The sequence below is a fragment of the Equus caballus genome, chromosome 5 (assembly GCF_041296265.1).
Source record: "Equus caballus isolate H_3958 breed thoroughbred chromosome 5, TB-T2T, whole genome shotgun sequence".
Classification (NCBI taxonomy): domain Eukaryota; kingdom Metazoa; phylum Chordata; class Mammalia; order Perissodactyla; family Equidae; genus Equus; species Equus caballus.
Genome location: NC_091688.1, coordinates 98,503,062 through 98,520,109, shown reverse-complemented (window position 1 = coordinate 98,520,109; position 17,048 = coordinate 98,503,062). Strand labels below are relative to the sequence as shown.

The following is a 17,048-nucleotide window of genomic DNA, read 5'->3' as shown; positions in this document are numbered from 1 at the left end:
TACGTTGTTCTGTGTGTTTACTCGTGCTAATTTTCTACAATAAAGATATATTTCTTGTGTGATTTTTCTTTAGGATTAAATAAAATGGTCTCCTTACTCCATGTCCTAATTTTTCCCCTTTAAACAAATAAAATGGAAAGAAACTGAAACACACTGCTCCCTGTAACGTTCGTGCTTGCAAGGTGACACGTGTGAAAAATAAATCACTTTTACCTTGGTGTAATTCATTATGCAATCGTGGTCATTACAATAAAATCTTAAATGGCACAGTAATGGCATTTTTGTCTGCTTCTGTAATCTCTCACACAAATTTGCTATCTCAGCTGTCATGGGTATGTTATTATTCCTATTTCTCAGATGAGACAACAGACACGGAGATGCCCAGAGCGAGACGGAGGTCCCCTCCGATGCCCACGCTCAAGAACGAGTGTTCCTAGCAAGTGCTCTAATGTCACAGGCCACCTGGAGCAAGGGGATTCACTCACCACCAGCCGGATATCCTTGATCTCCCCGATGCCAACGTTGATTTTCTTCTTCTCATTGACAGGCAGCCGGATGTTTAGAAGGTAGTACTTGTGAGCCACAGACCCGATTTCCATGAAAGGAAGCACGTCACATTCATAGTAGCGGCCCTCATGCTCTGGGGTCTGGAGGAAGGGCAGAGGTTTGAGGAAGAGACTCCGTCTGAACTGTCTCGCCTCTGCTTCCTGTCACCAATTCTGAACAGCGAGCGCTTAAATGTGTACTTTAGAGGTCCAGGCAATAGGCCACACTGGAAGTGTGGTGTCTACCAGCTACCCCCAGCCCCTCCCCCCCAGAAAAAGTAGCCACCTTTCAGGTAGAACCAGAAATTTTAGGTAAAAAGCAGAAATTTCTTCTCTTAATATCTTTCTCAGCTTTTCGGTCCTCGTTCGAGCCTTGCAGCAGACTAACCTGGTCTCCTAGTGCTACAAGAGCTTTTTATTTGAGCCTATCACTGGGGACCTCCAAGGCTCAGTGGAACAGTCAACTTCATCAATGTTCTGGAGGAAGCCCTTGCTAACGTTCACCACATTCTTAGACAATGGCTAATTATTTTCACAGTTTTGGCCTGCAGGAGAAACTACGAGAAGCTGAAAACATCTTCTTTTTATTGATTTGATATAAAAAGAAGCAACTCAGAGGGACCCTTGGAACTGGGGAAGACAGAAAGGGATGAAAGGTAATAATGGGATTAGTGTGTTAGAGACACCCACTCTGAATTTCCTGCCTCCAAAATTTCCAACTGCTCAAGAAGCAAGAGGTCAGAGGGGAGCAGAAATTGTAATTAAACAAAAATTTAGCCCAGTTTCTGGAAAAGTCTCTTGGACTTCCTGTCCAATGACTAAAGAGGTACTGCCCAGAGCATGGCGGTAGGAGATTAGAGCGTAGGGGGCCAGGTTGCTCTACCTCACCAGGACTCCTGGTGATGTGTCCCTGTGAAGGGGAGGGAGAGGGGGTAAATATGGGCATGTAGAGCCATGAGCTGTAGCAGCCAAGGACTTTTCCCTGATAAAAGAGATGAGTGTCTGCCATCAGCGTTGGGTTTGTATAGCAGCTTCAATGTTTGATTGGTGTATACCTCCTGATCAAGTGACAGGGGAGACCTAATTTGTTGTTCCTAAGCCTGAATTCTCAGCACTTCCATAATTTTTTTGGTGTATTTTCAGAGCAAAATGTCCAGTGGAGAAATCAGGAGGAAGATAACAAGCAGGCTACAGTCTAACTGGTGTGTGAAGGGCCTCTGCCCCTTCTGTGATCTTGGGGAGTTCTTTATTGGTCAGCCAGAGGTTAGAATAATATACAGTCTTTGTATAGAGACAAAAGACACACATGACAGAAGCAGAGGTAGGGCCGCCATATATCTGGCTTACGCACTTCCACTCTTCCCTTCCCCATCCACAGCAGACATCACCAATCAATCGTGATAGTTTTTCATCCTCTAAGGTTTGAGGGGCTCTGATCAGAACTATCAGCAGATTAGATGTGGCTTGTGAGACTGAAAAATTTCTTCTGTAGAAAGAATCCTGCTTCTTTTCCAAACCTCAGCTGCAGGCTGGATGGTTCTTCCTGTGCAGATTGTCTTCCTCTCCCCTCTGCTCCTTCCTCTCTTATCCTTACAGTCAGGGCTAGTTTTGGGGTGTGCAGGAACTCTTGAAAATATGCTACGGGCTCTAGACCAGCCTTAGGTTCAGCTGCACTGACGAGGCGGATTACCCTCTGAGGAGGGCTTTCTGATGTGTTTCCTCTCAGGGTCTTGTTGGATTTCCAGAAACAGAGTTCAAGGGGGAAGGGAACAAAATTTATTTAGTCTAATGCCACTGACTTGGTTATGCGTCTCACCCAAGGTCCCAAAAGTCACAGCAGCCTGCGGTTGAGGACACGGGACTTCCCAGTCCAGCCCCAGCTCCGACGGGGAGGAAGATACTCGAGAATAGCAGGAAGAAAGGACTGGTGTCGCCCCAGATGTGCCTGAAGGCAGGCGTTACGCTGTGACAAGGAGGGCACTGAACAACCAGGCAGGGGACAGATTCTAGTCCTGACCTTGTCCCTTGCTGGGTACCTTACGAAGGCCACCCACCTCATTGGCCTCACTTTTCTTCTAAGTAAAACAGGAAGGTGAAATAAGATGATCTCTCAGGTTCCTTCTAGTTCCCCACCATGCGCCTCTGGGTGTCGTCCACTTCCCTGTCCCTACAGAGAGGGGACCACCACCACCCCATGAATTTATCCAAGGTCAACAAATTAGATGCATTGGATTCCGGGATCCTGACCTGGCCCGCGTTTCTCAGACACAAATTCACTGTATCCTGTCGGGCCTTTTCCTCATGCACCGAGGTTCTGCCTCCATCAGTATTTAGGGCATTTAGGAAGAAAGACGCTGCCCCCTCCTTTCCTCCCCCACCCCCCTCCACCTCCCCCAACTCCAGCATGAGACTGGCTAATTAGGACAAATTACAGCAGGTGGCAGCTAGACTTTTTTTTTTTAACTTCACAATCCACCAGGGACTAAAAAGCTTTAAAGCAATTTCTCATTTAATCTTCAGACTCAAGACGAAATCTCACTGCAATCAAAAAGCAGAGATTTGATGATTCATTTCCTTCACACTTTTCAAGGTTTAATATCTTTCTTGAAAGGAATCAACACATCCGAAAGATAATTAAGCTGCCATCATTAAGCAGCAGTTGCAGGCTGCTTGATGACCTCCCCCTCACTCTGCTGCTCGGCGCCCTCCAAGGGGGGAAGTAAGGTGAGAAACGACTGTTCCCTTTTCTGAGGATGAAATTCCATATCCCAGAGATTTATATCCTTCAGCGTAGCTATTCAACCAGTCTCACCTCAGAAAGATGCAGTCAACTTGCAGTGACAGCCAGAAAGGTTTTAATTAACTTCCTCCGTTGCTTACAAAGATCTGAAAATGTTAGCTATCTCCCTCTCCTGCTACCTCCAGTTTCTCTCTACCGTCCATGTTTACCTACAGATTGCCCCCAAGGGCCTACCTGAAACAATTCCAGACGGCTTTTTGGGGTGGGGGGCTATATTTGGTCCTCAGCAGAGGGTCTAGGGCAGTGACTCTCAAACTTCATCAAGCTTAAGAGGAGGAGTTGAAATCCTATTAAAACACAGATTCCTGGTTCTACACTGAGATTTTGATTCAGCAGGTTTTGAGTGTGACCTAAGAATCTGCATTTCCTACAAGCTCCCACCTGACACTGATGCTGTTGGTCCTCAGACCACTTTCTGCAGCTCTGGTTTAGGGAACCCAGGGAAGGGAGGCTTAACAAACTCCAGGTGTCCCGACAGGTGCTTCTGTGTAGGGTGTGTGGTTTGCCCCTGAGATCCTGGTGGCCCATCTGGTTAGCATCTCCTTTCATTCTCAAACATGTCCCAGACTGGATGTTAAAGGATAAGGTCACCCTGCTTATGTTCATTATCTCGTCTAGTCCTGATAAAGACTTCCAAGACAGGTATTATTCTCCCATTTTGCAGAAGAGAAACTGAAGCTCGGACAGATTAAGTAAGCTTGCCAAGGACCACGCGGTCAGTAAGTGATACAGCCTGGAATTGAGGCCAAGGCTGTTTTGCTCCAAATCTACACCTTTAACTAATGTTAATGCTGTGAACCTGCTGCACCCCATCTTACTCCTGTTCAGGGTAGGTTGGACCCGGCTGGAACACGGTCCTCAGAGGCTCCAACCTGCTATTCTTACCATCCCACAGGGAACCCTAACTTTGCCGTGATAGGCAAGAGCAAAGTTAGGAGAGGCCAGTGCTGGGAGAGGAGAGGAACTCAATCCATCAGTGGAGCGGGCACTACGAAGCTGTCCAAATCCTTCAGGAGCAACTGATCTGAAGATGTCAAGTGACAAACAACATGATCAAGAATGTGCTTCAATGCCATCCTACCTCTCCTGCACCCCACACAGAGAGAATGAGACCATCTCTGTACCTGAAGGCACATCAGAGACCACCGAGCAGACGGTGCACCACGTCTCCAGCCTTGAGGAGTGTGAGCAACCCTGAGCAACAGTAACTATGGCTCCATTTCACCTTCACTGAGACTTTCAAGAGAGAGTGGGTGAGCAGGGGTGGGGGATCAGAATCTCGGGGGGCAGTGTGAGCGGGAAGCATTGGCATTTGAAAAGAGTCCCCCACTAATTTTCATTTGTTCCTTATACCATCAAATCCAACTGTCCTCTGAGGGTCACTGAATCAACCCTCATTTTCATTGATGAGGAAGCTAAGGCCTTTGCCCAAAACTGTCTCCCTATTTTCAGTGCAGGACAGTAACCTCCCTCCCATGGGTGGCTAAACGAGTCCTCCTGGAAGAGGCAGAGGAGCGAGAGTCTTAAAGATGGGTCAGAAGACTGGACTAGACTCAGAAGATGAGACTAGATTCCTCCCTCAGGTGCTCGTTTTGTCTGTGGTGTTCACTGGGCGTTCTGGTCTTCACACCGGCCCACTAACTTTGGAACAAAGAGACACCTAAGAAACACAGCAGCAGACACAAGCTCTGATGCAACACACACAGATTCTCACACCTCAGAATAACTTAGCCATGTTCTTCAGACACTTTCAGCTATTAAGCAAAGGATCAAGAGTTTATTTTTATGGAGGTATTCCAGAGAAACAACTAAATCACTTCAGAGACAGTCCTTCTGTTCTTGCCCCCTTTGTAGGGACATGAAATATCTACATTGCCCTTTTCTCTAAGACTAAAGATAACCATCTACTTTTGTGGGTCCCGCATGCTAAGACATAAGAAACACGTCTGTTAACTGCAGAGCAAATCTCCCATAGACCTGGAGAGCAAATAAAAACTCCATCAACCTAGACATCAAGGTATCCTACCTTGGGGGACGTGAAGGTGCATTTGAGTTTCCGGGGCACTCTCTCATGGGCCATTTCAGTCCATTCAGCAAACGTATCATCACGGTAAGCCAGGGAAACATCCATGGAAACTTCTGCATTTTCTCCTGCAAGAGAAAGGATGCACAATTCAGAAATGGCTTCTGGCAAGAGACTTTGGAAAGAGTTTAAAAATTCTTATAGCCTCTGCCATGGAAACCAAGATGACAAAAGAAATATATTAGTTCCTCTCAAACTCCAAATCTGAAGGCTTAAAAGTCACAGGATGGATGTCGAAGCTGGATGCGGTGTCCTCTGCTATAACTACGCCACCATGGAGTTAAAGAGCTTCCGCTTAAACTCCTCCAGAGATGGGGGCCTCACTCTGAGGCAGCTCAGATGGTGAGATTCTGAGTCTGTGATCAGCACTTATCCTCCACTAAGTGGTCCTAGTTCTGCCCATAGTTCCTTAGGTATTGAAGCCCATGCCTCATCTGCCTGTCTCTTCTCTCCTCTCTGAGAAACGTGACCAGGTTTTTCAACCGTGCCTCGGAGTCATGATTTCAGCACCTTTGGTGCTGTCTTCTGGACACACTCTCGCCTGAAAGCACCTTCTTAAAATTTCCCCCAGGAAGCTCTCAAATATAGGATCTGCTACTTTTCCAAAACTCAAAACCCTTCTTCACATTACGGACAATGTTAACGTAAAAGATGAGGGTTTTTCTCAAATTAAAGACTTCTACACAGATGGGAATATAATAATGAGCACATAATTGTACAAATGAATGTTCACACATTCTTCCCTATCAGTAAGGACCATGAAGGGGTTTAACTTACCACAGAACTCATTAAGGAGATTAGATGAAGAAAAATTGCATCTATCCATTTACCTATTTTATACTATGTTGAGCAAGTTCAAGAAGGCAGGGGTCCTAATGGGGAATGAAAAAAGCACAGACCACATTTCCAGAGTGATCAGAGAGCCAGCTCCCACCGGGGTTATGAGATTGAGCTCAATTCTAGGCTCTGGAACCTGTGGACACATATAGGTACAGGTCACAAGGGAAACAGCTAAGAATATCTGCCGTCCGGGAAATTAGTGCTTTTCTAGCCACTGACCCAGTGTGGCTGGAACCCCCCTGGACAATGTGGTGAATCCCTGATTCTCTGAGGAAATCCAGGAAGAGAAAGAAATGATGCACCAAGAAGGGCTCTCAGGCCATTCTGATGTAGAGAAAGGCCTCAATGAACATCGGCGCCTGCTACTGTATCAGTACTAGTTAAATCCTCAGTTAAACAGGGTGAATTGACCACTTGTGTTTTCCTCCTCTCCCTCCTGAAACTCCACAAAAAAGACAGAAAAGGAAAACAAAGGTTGTTAAATCACAAGGGGAAAAAATTGTAGAGACATGAGCAGACCAGAGATTTCAACAATTTTCTTACAGATGAAAAACAGATGAAGTAGGGTTTCCTGGCAGCCACAGCGATGGGCACAGCCTAAACTCCCACAGAGGAATATTCTGGGAAAGTGAGCCAACACGTCCAGTAGACCCCCAAGCCACTCAGAATTTGAAAGTAGCAGGTGTTGCAGAAGACGGAAGTGAGGCGTGGCACTGACAATAGGGTGACAGGGTCAAAGTCTGGACACAGAATCAGAGGACTCCCAGTTCTCCATATCTTTCCATCTCTGCACAGTCCAAGGGGAGACTCTGGACTTGAGGACACCAGGCAGTACAGAGACCCCGGGCTGAAAATGCGGAAGAGTCTGTGTAAGAAACTGTGGGACACTCAGCCTGGCGGAAGCCATGCTCAGAGTCTGTATTTCCGCTTGGTCAGGGGCCAGGATGGCTACAACTGTTCCTCGCTCGGCAGCCTCAGGGATCAACAGAAAGAACTAGCCAGAGCTCCAGCATTAGGCGCCAAGGTGCATCCTTTTTATTTGTAGCACTGGGATTAGGAAGTGGGACTTTGAACTCTGTTGAAAGGGCACTTCCAGAACCACAGGACTCAAGAGTACAAATCTGAAAAGCTGTAAAAGAAGTCATCAGTTCACAGATTGTGCTCCTTGGAGCACTAGGGCTCAGAGCAGCCCTGGGCTGAGCCACAGACAGGAAGGGCCCCTAAACTGGGCCCCACACTTTAAAGGGTCCCGCTATGTCTGGTCCTTGTCCAGCTGTTCCCTTCCTCACTGGACAAGAAGACTCTGAAGTGAAGGGGATGTGCTCACCCAGAGCCTAACCACTTCTTCCACTTCCAGACCATGCTCCAGGAACTCAGGGCCCCAGAATACCCTACCCAGACAGCTCTGAGCCTGTTTCCATGGCCTGGGGGGGGCCTCTTCCCCAGATCTGGCCTCCAAGGGGAACTGCACAACCACTCATGCCCCCTTGGGCACAGGAGTGCTCAAAAGGCTGCTGTTTGTAAGAGGATCTGAACAGAGACTGGGGTGGGCAGTTAGGGTGTCCCTGCATGGGCACCAAGGCCTCTCTGTACAGGATGGATGGGGAAAAAGGTAGCTAGAGGCCCACACTCCCTCGTTGGTCACATTTTGGCACAGAATTCCAAGAATCCTAAATTCGAACCTGGCCTTCCAGTTCATTATGAAGGTCAATTTGTTACAATTGGTTGATAGAACTTATTTGGTTTCAGTTTATTGGCCTGATCGATCACCTTTAAATATGCAAACATATGGCAGCCAGGCCTTCACAGGTACACTTGCTCTGAGCCCCACAAATGTTAGGGGTGGGGCTGGTTCAAAGCCGGTGCCTCAGGGAAAGAGGCAGCCAGACAGGCTCCCTCCTGGCCTGCTCGGAGCTTTAAGAGTCATTCTCATGCGTTGGGAATCCCTGAACTGTTTCAAAATATGCTGTTAAAAACAAACATTTTAAACACTGTTTTCATGCATAACCACTCCATACGAAGCCCAGGACTTCTACGCTTTCACTTAATTTTCCCAATAACCCTATGAAGTGGGCATGGATGTCTCGTTTCGATTAATGAGTAAACTGAGGTCCTCACATATTAAGAAACTTGTCTAAAGTCATGTTGTTGTTGGTAACCTGAGAGAGGTGACTCTTTTGCCATTGTTTTAAAAGACAACCCTCTTTCTTGTATTGCTTAAAGAAAACTGGCGAACTTGTGATGAAAGAAGCCCCTCAAACAAGTCACCAAATATGAATACATAAGTCTTTAATAAAAACGAAGTCTCCGTGTAAACATTCTCTCCTTCGGTCGCACGCCCATCCCACGAATAAGAGGTTGTGTACATCACCCAAGAATACACAGCTAGTCCGTTCCAGAGCCGGGACCTCATGCTTGGTCTGGATCACTCCAGAGCCCCACACCCCTCTACTACCTTTGTTGGTAGAAAACAAACAGTAAAATTCAAAAGAGTCAAGCACACTGCACGCAACGGGCTGCTCAACGCTGACTGAACACCCTTCGCAGCTGTCCACAGGAGAGAAATACGCAGTGCTCCTGGAGGCTGCAAGCATGGCTGATAACATGTCTGGAACTCTCTAATCTGAGCGTTGAGGAAAGAACTGCTGAAACCTACCCAGCAGCATTTCAGAAAACTGCCTGGAGAAGTGTGGTCTGACCCAGCAGCACAGAGCTGGAAGCCCGGGGCCCTGGGCTCAGGTCAGGGTTCTGCCCCAGACGCAGGTGTGATCAGGGACAGGCTGGGTTTGGGGGCAGCTGCCTTCAGCTCCAGCCCATGACCGTCAGGAGGCAGTAAAGGGCCACCTTCCCAGACCTGCTTTTTTCAAGAGAAGCCAGAAATTCAGATTGTTATACAACACCTCTCTATTTTGAAATGTCAGTAACTAATTCACTAAAAACAAAAACTAAACTAAAACAAAATGAAACAAAATCTCTGCGCAGGTCGGCTAATAAAACATCAGATAACCTGAGTCACTCCGGGAGGGGACACCTTTCAAACTGCTCGCCATACCACCGTTCTTTCCATTTCACTGTCAAGTGAAGTTCTTGCTACAGTTTCTGCGCCTGTTGGTGAAATTTATCACGTGCTCTGCCTAACCCTCACTGTCACCTGCTTACTTCCTCGGCAGGTGTTATCACTCCTGTCTGTGGGGTGGAGAAGTCAAGACTCGGAAAGCCTCACCCCTGGAGTCATGAGACTCAAGCTTCTAGGGCTTCATGGCCCGTAGTCCTAAAGCCTTTTGCTGTCTTTCATGGTTTACATAAACAACAGAGACCACAGGGAGACTGGCCACTTTAAGTGGCCCTCTGACCTTCCCTCACTGGACTGTGACATCACCCCCCAAGACAGACGCTCAGCTTCCTCACCCTGATGGAACTGACTTGCCTCCTAGGATTTGGGGATCATTAGATTCATTACCACATGAAAAATGCTTAGAACAGTGCAGAAAAGCACGAAGGTTAGTTATTGTTTTTATCATTTCATTAGGGAAGTGAAAGTCTTATATCTACCTTTAATACAAAATAATTCTCAGGTTTCAGAAACACGGAACTTCCCACTATGAACCCCTATCCAAAGCCGGAACACAAAACTCAGAAACAGCAAGGCACTAGGCAGAGGAAGCCAGGAAAGCTGTGAAGTCGCCCGCCTGAATCATCTTCTCTTCTGCCTCCAATGGACTGGGAAAAAGTTCACCTTTGATGACTATGTTGTATGTAGTAAACACCGGTTTCATGGCTCCTGGGATAGTGCATGGGCAATACTCCCCTTCCTGCCCCCGCCAACCCCCCGAGATAATGAAAGTGAAGAATCCAGTCCGAACTCCCTGGAGAAAGGCGGGAAGGCCAAGGCTACCCCTGGCACCTGGAGAACCTTCCCTATAAAACCAGGACACTTGTTACACCAGTTCCATGGGGTAAAGTTGTAAGGGTATCAGCATAGGGCATTCATGGATTTGAAATGCACGGCTTCCCACACCTGTCCCAGACCAGCAGCTCTGCTATCCTGTGGGCTGTCCAAACTTCACGTTTCTCAAATGGTGGCAGGGACGCATTTTGGTTGGGTGGACAATTCACTGGCAAAATCCTGGGAAGGGAGGTGTGGAAAGGCACTGTTGTTCTTTACACTTCTTTCCATCCTGTTCTGCGGGCGGAAACCTGTGCTCCAGGGTTCTGTAGGAGCAGACCCAGACTGCAAAGCATCATTACAGGTGGAAAGATTGGTGCCTTCCCGTATGCGGAAGTATCGACCAGTCACCCCCTTAGGAAGCATTTATCTCTGTACTAATTCAACTGTACTGTCCCATCGGAGAAAAACCCTTTGCCAATCGGTTTCCGGAAGATACATGGAAAGCCAGAGAGGAGAGCAAGGCCTTCGAGGAAGCCAAAAATGGTGTGCAGACAAACAGCTCTGAAAGGCTCTGAGCACCCCCAAGAAACCTCGAGCAGCTGCTTAATATAAGAACGGTCCCTGAGGGGGGTGAAGTGATGAAAGATGAGGCTTCATTGAGGAAGCCGAGTCATCAGAATGCTTCTCACTTACACTTTTTGAAATGGGGATTTGCCAGGCAGGAGAGGACAACGAGTTCGGGGCCCTTAAAAATACTGGCTCTCTTTCCAACCAGTCCCAGGACTGTTCGGTTATATTGTTGATCAATTAGCTGGAAACAAAGGGGAAAAGGAGGAGGGCAAATTACATTAAGAGGAAATAAAGAATTATTTGATGGCTGTCAAAAACTTTTAGGTTCCCTGAAAAACCTTGATTTTCCTGGGCTCTTGCCCTGGGAAAAAATTAAAGAGATTTCAAAATACTCATATGTATCCCCGCATTCCACAGGGGAGCAGCCGGTCACCGGGGTTTGTTTGGGTGACCTCAGAAGGAGAGTGTGCGGACCAGCCTCCTCCCAGCCTCCAGCAGACATATAATCTGGGGTTATTTATGCCAGCGCTCCTGCCCCGATCAAACCCTCTCTGACCTGGCTTGTATTTTCTTGACGCTTTCAATTAAGGAAATAACAAAACCAACCCTGTCCTGTATCCATGGTTAGGTCTGGCAAAAATGGACTCAGCTAATTATAAATTTGGTCCTGGCTGTTTTCTGAAGATGTCCTCCGGGCCTGGGTGTGAGCAGGCACAAAATGAATGAGTACAATTATTCTGCGAACCACCCTGGGTTTAGTTCACATCACCTCTCTCATTTTCCCCCCATCATGTCAAGTATTTGCATTGTGGAGAAATTCTTTCCACAAGTAAGAAGACACTTTTCCAAGCGTCATCAAAATGGTCCCTTTCTGTATTCTGAAGCAGCGTCCCCTGGTTGAAGTAGGCTGTCTATGAAACACGACTAGGACAACGGAGACCATTCCTCACATCAGGCCCTTTGCCAAGTGACATCTTCTCGTTAGAAAATAGCTACTCATCACTGTTGTACCCTACAGTGCTGCTTAAAGGCTATCCATTTGGACAAGTAGGCAGGACATCAACTGTTTCGTTAACACGTGAATCCAAGGGCCACAGAATATAGACCGACCACCTCTGTTGGCGTCTGCCAGGTTGTAGAGCAGCTCTCTCCCCTTCCAACTCCGGGCACTCACCCTGAGGGGTCTCATCTGCACTTGGACGGCGGTCACCCTCTCCAGTGCAGAGTTCCCTCCTGAGTTTCACATCGGCATGCTCACTTCCAGGGGATGACTCTGCGTCCACAGTTCAGAAAGGCAAACCACCCAAGCCTGTCAACGCTCTCTGCTCATCACGTGCTGCAGGTTGATCCCATGCCCCTCGCTGCACTCCCCTTGCTCAAGGCCACCACCATCTCAGGCCTAGAGGACTCACACATGGGCCCCCTTCCTGTCTGTCCTTCATACCGTAGCCAGAGAGATGAATTCTACAATTCTTCCAAGGCCTTTATATTATCCTCCTTCTAATGCTGAAACGCCTTAAATGGCATAAAAGACCAAGATCTGGCTCCTGGTTAGCATCCCAGGTTCATATCTCATGGATCCTTCTCTACTCCTGCCACCCAAGCTGGTCACCCCGAATGTGGCCCGACCTCCTGCCTCCAGCCTTGGAAGAGAAATGGCCTGGGATCATGGCCACCTGGTGCCTGAGCAACAGGAGGCACATCCCTGAACCTCTCTACCTATAAACTTGGCATAACAGTAGTGTCCATCTCCCATGGTAGTGAGAAATAAGAGAAAGCATGTGTGAGTCACTCAGCACAGCCCTGGCATACAGCAGGCGCTCAGTAAACACTGACTGCTATTTTACGGCTGTCACTCAAGGTTTCCTACACTTGCTGCCTCCATTCAGGGTCCCTGCTAACACGCCAAGTTTTTAAAGGTGCCCCCTTCGAGAGGGTGAATTACAAAAGGTCTTTTGTCCTCTGGGGTGCAGACAGTCCTCTGCAGACAGGGCTTGGCCCCCCCTCACTCGTACCAGACCAACTCCTGCTCATCTTCTGGAATTCCAGATTCACTCCCACCTTCCCTCATCACTAAAGCCTGATGGAGTGCCCCTCCTGTGGCTCCCACAGTGCCCTGTGCGTCCAGCACTGTGACACTTACCCAACCTCAGCACAGCCACTTGAATACTCACCTTATCTCTCTCCCTACCCACCTCCCGCTCAGACTGCGAGGCTCCAGAAGCCAGGGACTGCTTCTGTCTTGTTCACAGCTCTACTACCCATGTCTGTACACAAGAGACATTTGCTAAGCATTTGCCAAATTAATAAACATCGTCCTTCTTCCTCCAAATACTCCTACAACCCAAAGTTTCCCCAGTCTCTCCATCACCTCTGTACCACACTTGTGAAGTCTATTTTCGTGGCATTCACTTTCTTTCCCCACTGCCTGCCTCCCTTCCCCTACCCTGGCACATATGCACACACACACACACGCACACACGTACATGCACACGCATACCCCTTGAAAAAAGGATGTTCCTCAAATTTGACCCAACGGTCCCATCAGGGAACAACGTGCCTGTTGCCCGGGACTGGCTGGAAGGGGAGCTTTTAAGGGAAGTGATCCTGAGGGAGGCATTGTCTCCTTTGTCCTCTCCATCTGAATTATAATATGGGGTTATGCTAGTGTTCTGCTTGAGAGCACTAGTAGGGGCAAAGGAGGAGACAGGATGTAACCACAAGGGCTAGAAACCAAAGAGTTCTCTGACCTGGTCTAGAGTCTCAGGTAGGTAGAGCAATGAAAGAGTGGGCCTTTAGGTCTGTTTCATGTCTGTCCAAGTCTATAGGGATAAAAGAATAGATGGAACTATTGGCAAGAGATTCCAGAGAAGGAAAATTGTGCAGCACTCACTGGGTACAAGATGTGGTGTAACAGGTCACATTTCTGGTGGTCTACTCCAAGCATGACTGGAAAAGAAGCCCAACAGGAAATGAGAAGCCATAATGGCTCACATTGCCACCAAGATGGAATCAATATACATCCAAATTCCTTAATGCTAGATGGACCATCCAGTCCTTCACCAAATATTTTTAAGCACCTTCGAGTTTCCATGCACAATAGTGGGAATAAAAAAGACATACAAGGCAAAGTCATTGCCCTCAATGGTTCACAGTAGGGTGGGGATGGCAGGCATAGCCATAAATAAGTATAATCCCATGTGGGTAGTACTACATTAGAAGTAAATATAAAGTATACAGCCAACACGAAGACATCAAGAGTGCTAGGAAGGGAGACAAGGAACATAGGACGGAATGTATGATCTTCTGGATCACCTCATCCAGAAGAGATGATGTTCAGCTGTGAATCACAGGGTGAGTAAGTGTCCACTAGATAACGAAGTAGGAGAAGCAATTACTGGCAGAGGAAGCTGTGTGTGTAAAATGTCACGGAAGCACAAAATAGTGTAGTGCAGTCAGAGAAATCAACTAATTCAATATGGTGGGGAATGGGAGAAGGAGTGGAGAGAAGAGACGAGGCTGGAGAGCAGGAGGGGTCTAGTGGCGAAGGGAAGAAGCTTGCTCTGGATGCAGTATCATTTTATTCAGGAGGATGTTTAAGCAAGGAGCTCTGGCCGATGTGTGAAAGGCAGGATGGGAGGGGGATGGGGGGATCTAGAGGAAACTGAGGCCCACTGTACTTACATAGTTCCCAGCAGGCTTTAGACTCTTTAATCTCATAGGAAATATCACCAAAAGGACCTTCCCTGTTTTCCAAGGAATTTGAACTTAACAAGGAACAAATCTTTTCCTAACAAAGCTAGAGAAATCAGAACCATCCACGCTGGCAGGTGTTGGAACCCTGGAAAGCAGTGTGGCAACAGCTCCTCCCCATTTGACCAGAATCAACGGAAATGTGGAGAGAAAACAAACGTGACGGCTGAGGGAGGGGAACAGCTTCTCTGCTCCCCCCAGGACCCTGGCAGGGCACACAGCATTGGGAGCAGCTGATTTGATGGCTACGAAAATCTACCTGCCTCTCTCTCTCTCTCTCTGAATGCAATTAGAGAGGAGAGCTTCATTCACAGTGAATCTAAAAATAGACGACGGCGAGTTCACAGACTGACAGCCACATTCCCATACAGTAACCTGAGAGGAAGGGGTGGCTAATTCAACTTAACAACTTCCAGAACAAACCGTGCAGAGGTCCAGGAGAAAGAGGAAACACAAAGGTCAGTTCTTCAGAGAGCTGGAAGAGGATAGGGTCACTCTGTGGCCGTTTATTAGTCTTCTCCAAATCCTGATGAAACCAGCCAAGGTTTTGCCCAGATCTGCCCAGAGTCCCTTAGACAAGAGCTCTGGGGATGAAGCTGCTAACGGCTCCACGCAAGATCAGGCAGAAGGGCCAGGACATGCCCTCTTAACGTCACACATCACCTGGACACCTGCAAGCTAAGAAAGTCACTACATCTTCTAGACAAGACATATGAGCGTTTTTATTTTCTCCTTCCCCATATCTAAATTACACTCTGCCTTGCCTGGAGCAGGAAAAAAAAAGTTATCCAGGAAATAAACCTGGATCTTTAAGGGGGAGAAACCAGGTATCTGAAAGAAGCAAACCATTTCTTTTCCTGTCCTGGTCCGAAAACATTTCAGTTTCCCTCCTCAGTCTGCCCTCTCCAGGGAGGGGATTATGGTTGGGCTTCAAAAGGAACAAGGGAATGCTTGTGGATGGGAAGCAGATTCCCTCTGCAGCTCTCCCACAGACGGGGGCTGGCTCTCAGGGCTGCTGCCAGCCAGAGAAATGTCAGATCGCTGCAGCCCTGCATTCCCGCGCCCCGCCACCTCCATCGCCCTGGTGACTAAGCTGTTTCAACAGCTGTGTTATTGCTGGAGCCAGGCCAGCGTTCTTCACACAGAGGATTTGTTTCGTACAGCTCATGTGGGGAATTCTTGCACTCGAGATTGGGGTTCTATTGGCAGATCAGGCCCTCCCCTTGATCAATCAGCCAGGGCATTCCCTGAACTCGTGCTCCTGGTGGCAATGGGACAATATCTGGCTGCTGCCCAGGCTTCCAGAGCTGGACACATTCATGACACCACAAAGAGGGTGGAGAAGCCATGTGTGTCCGCGTGAGAGAGAGAAGGAAGCATAATCAAAAACCACGACCCTTGGTGGAGCCCCAGAAGATGGCCACTGCCCCTCTCTGGATAAAAGGCGCTCACTGGAGTGTTGGGCTGGTTCCCTCATCCTCTCTTTCCCTCCAGCTCTCTACCTCAGGCTTCCCTTTCCTTTCAGGTGTTGTTGGCACCCGCTTTGCCTCTGTCTGTCCCTCAATGCATCTCTCCACAAACATGCCCCAGAACATGAAGTCTAGAGGCCATGGGCCTCCTGCCTGCTCCTCCCTCAGTCCCAGCTGCCCCCTCTCTCATTGCATGACTTACCGTCATTTACGTTCCCATCATGTCTGAAGCAAGTTGGGCCTGTTGACTTGTTCATCTCCCCGCCACTCAACATCTCTAGCCTCCCGCCCAGGATGGTAGGTGCTCGGTTACCAACTGCTTAGCCCAACTCCTTCCCACTGAGGGGTGTCTGACAGACAAAGGCATCGTATCTGTGACCCTTATTTCCTGTGGACAGGACCAGTTTCTGTTTCTAGTCCATTCTACACTGCATCCCCCTAAGAGCCCTATCAGCCTGCTCTCCCTCCTAAGTTCTTCTCACCAAGAGCAATCGGGCTGTATTTTCTGATATTGAAGAGATCACAAAAATGTGAGTTTCTTCCTAAAGGAGGTCTTGTATTTTAGAAAGAAATAAAACAATGATTCCTAAAGGCTCACGGTTTGGAGTGCCTACTATGTACAGACATTTTCAGCCACACACAGATGCTGGCCAGATACAAATCTCAGAATGAGGAAACTGAGGTCCATGGCCATCCTGCTAGTGTGGGACAGAGGCAAATAAGAGCCCAGGCTCGCCTGACTCCACAGCTCAAGTTTGTTCCCATTATGTCACAAGTTAGGAGAGCTACGAGACCCATTTCTTGCTGGAGGAAAGCCACTAATTAGCTGTTCGATTTGAGTCCGTTGCTTTACGTGTTGTATTCTTTCATTAAATAATGAAGTCGGGTCACGTGACGAATAAGGTCCTTCCAGTTCTGACATTTCAAGAATGCAGACATCTAAAACACCACCAGCTGCGTCGCTGCCTTCCACATTGGAGGCACTGCGGCCAAAACAAAGAACGATAAAACAATTCCTGCCCTCAGGGCACTTATAACGGAGTTGCAGTGACAAGGGATGAAAACTTGAGTTTGACTAACGTAAAACAGTTACAAATAC

At 47.9% G+C, this 17,048-nt stretch overlaps 1 protein-coding gene across 9 annotated transcripts in view; it reads right to left on the bottom strand.

Annotated features, from left to right (window-relative positions):
* Positions 1–17,048, bottom strand: part of WLS (Wnt ligand secretion mediator) — a 93,211-nt gene that overhangs the window by 26,530 nt on the left and 49,633 nt on the right. For all 9 annotated transcript variants that reach the window (XM_003365108.5, XM_023641878.2, XM_070268856.1 and 6 more), the window contains 2 exons: positions 5,372–5,496; positions 486–647 (listed from right to left, as the gene is read on the bottom strand). In XM_003365108.5, coding sequence (XP_003365156.1) covers positions 486–647; positions 5,372–5,496 — 287 coding nt within the window. The remainder of the gene's footprint in view (positions 1–485; positions 648–5,371; positions 5,497–17,048) is intronic.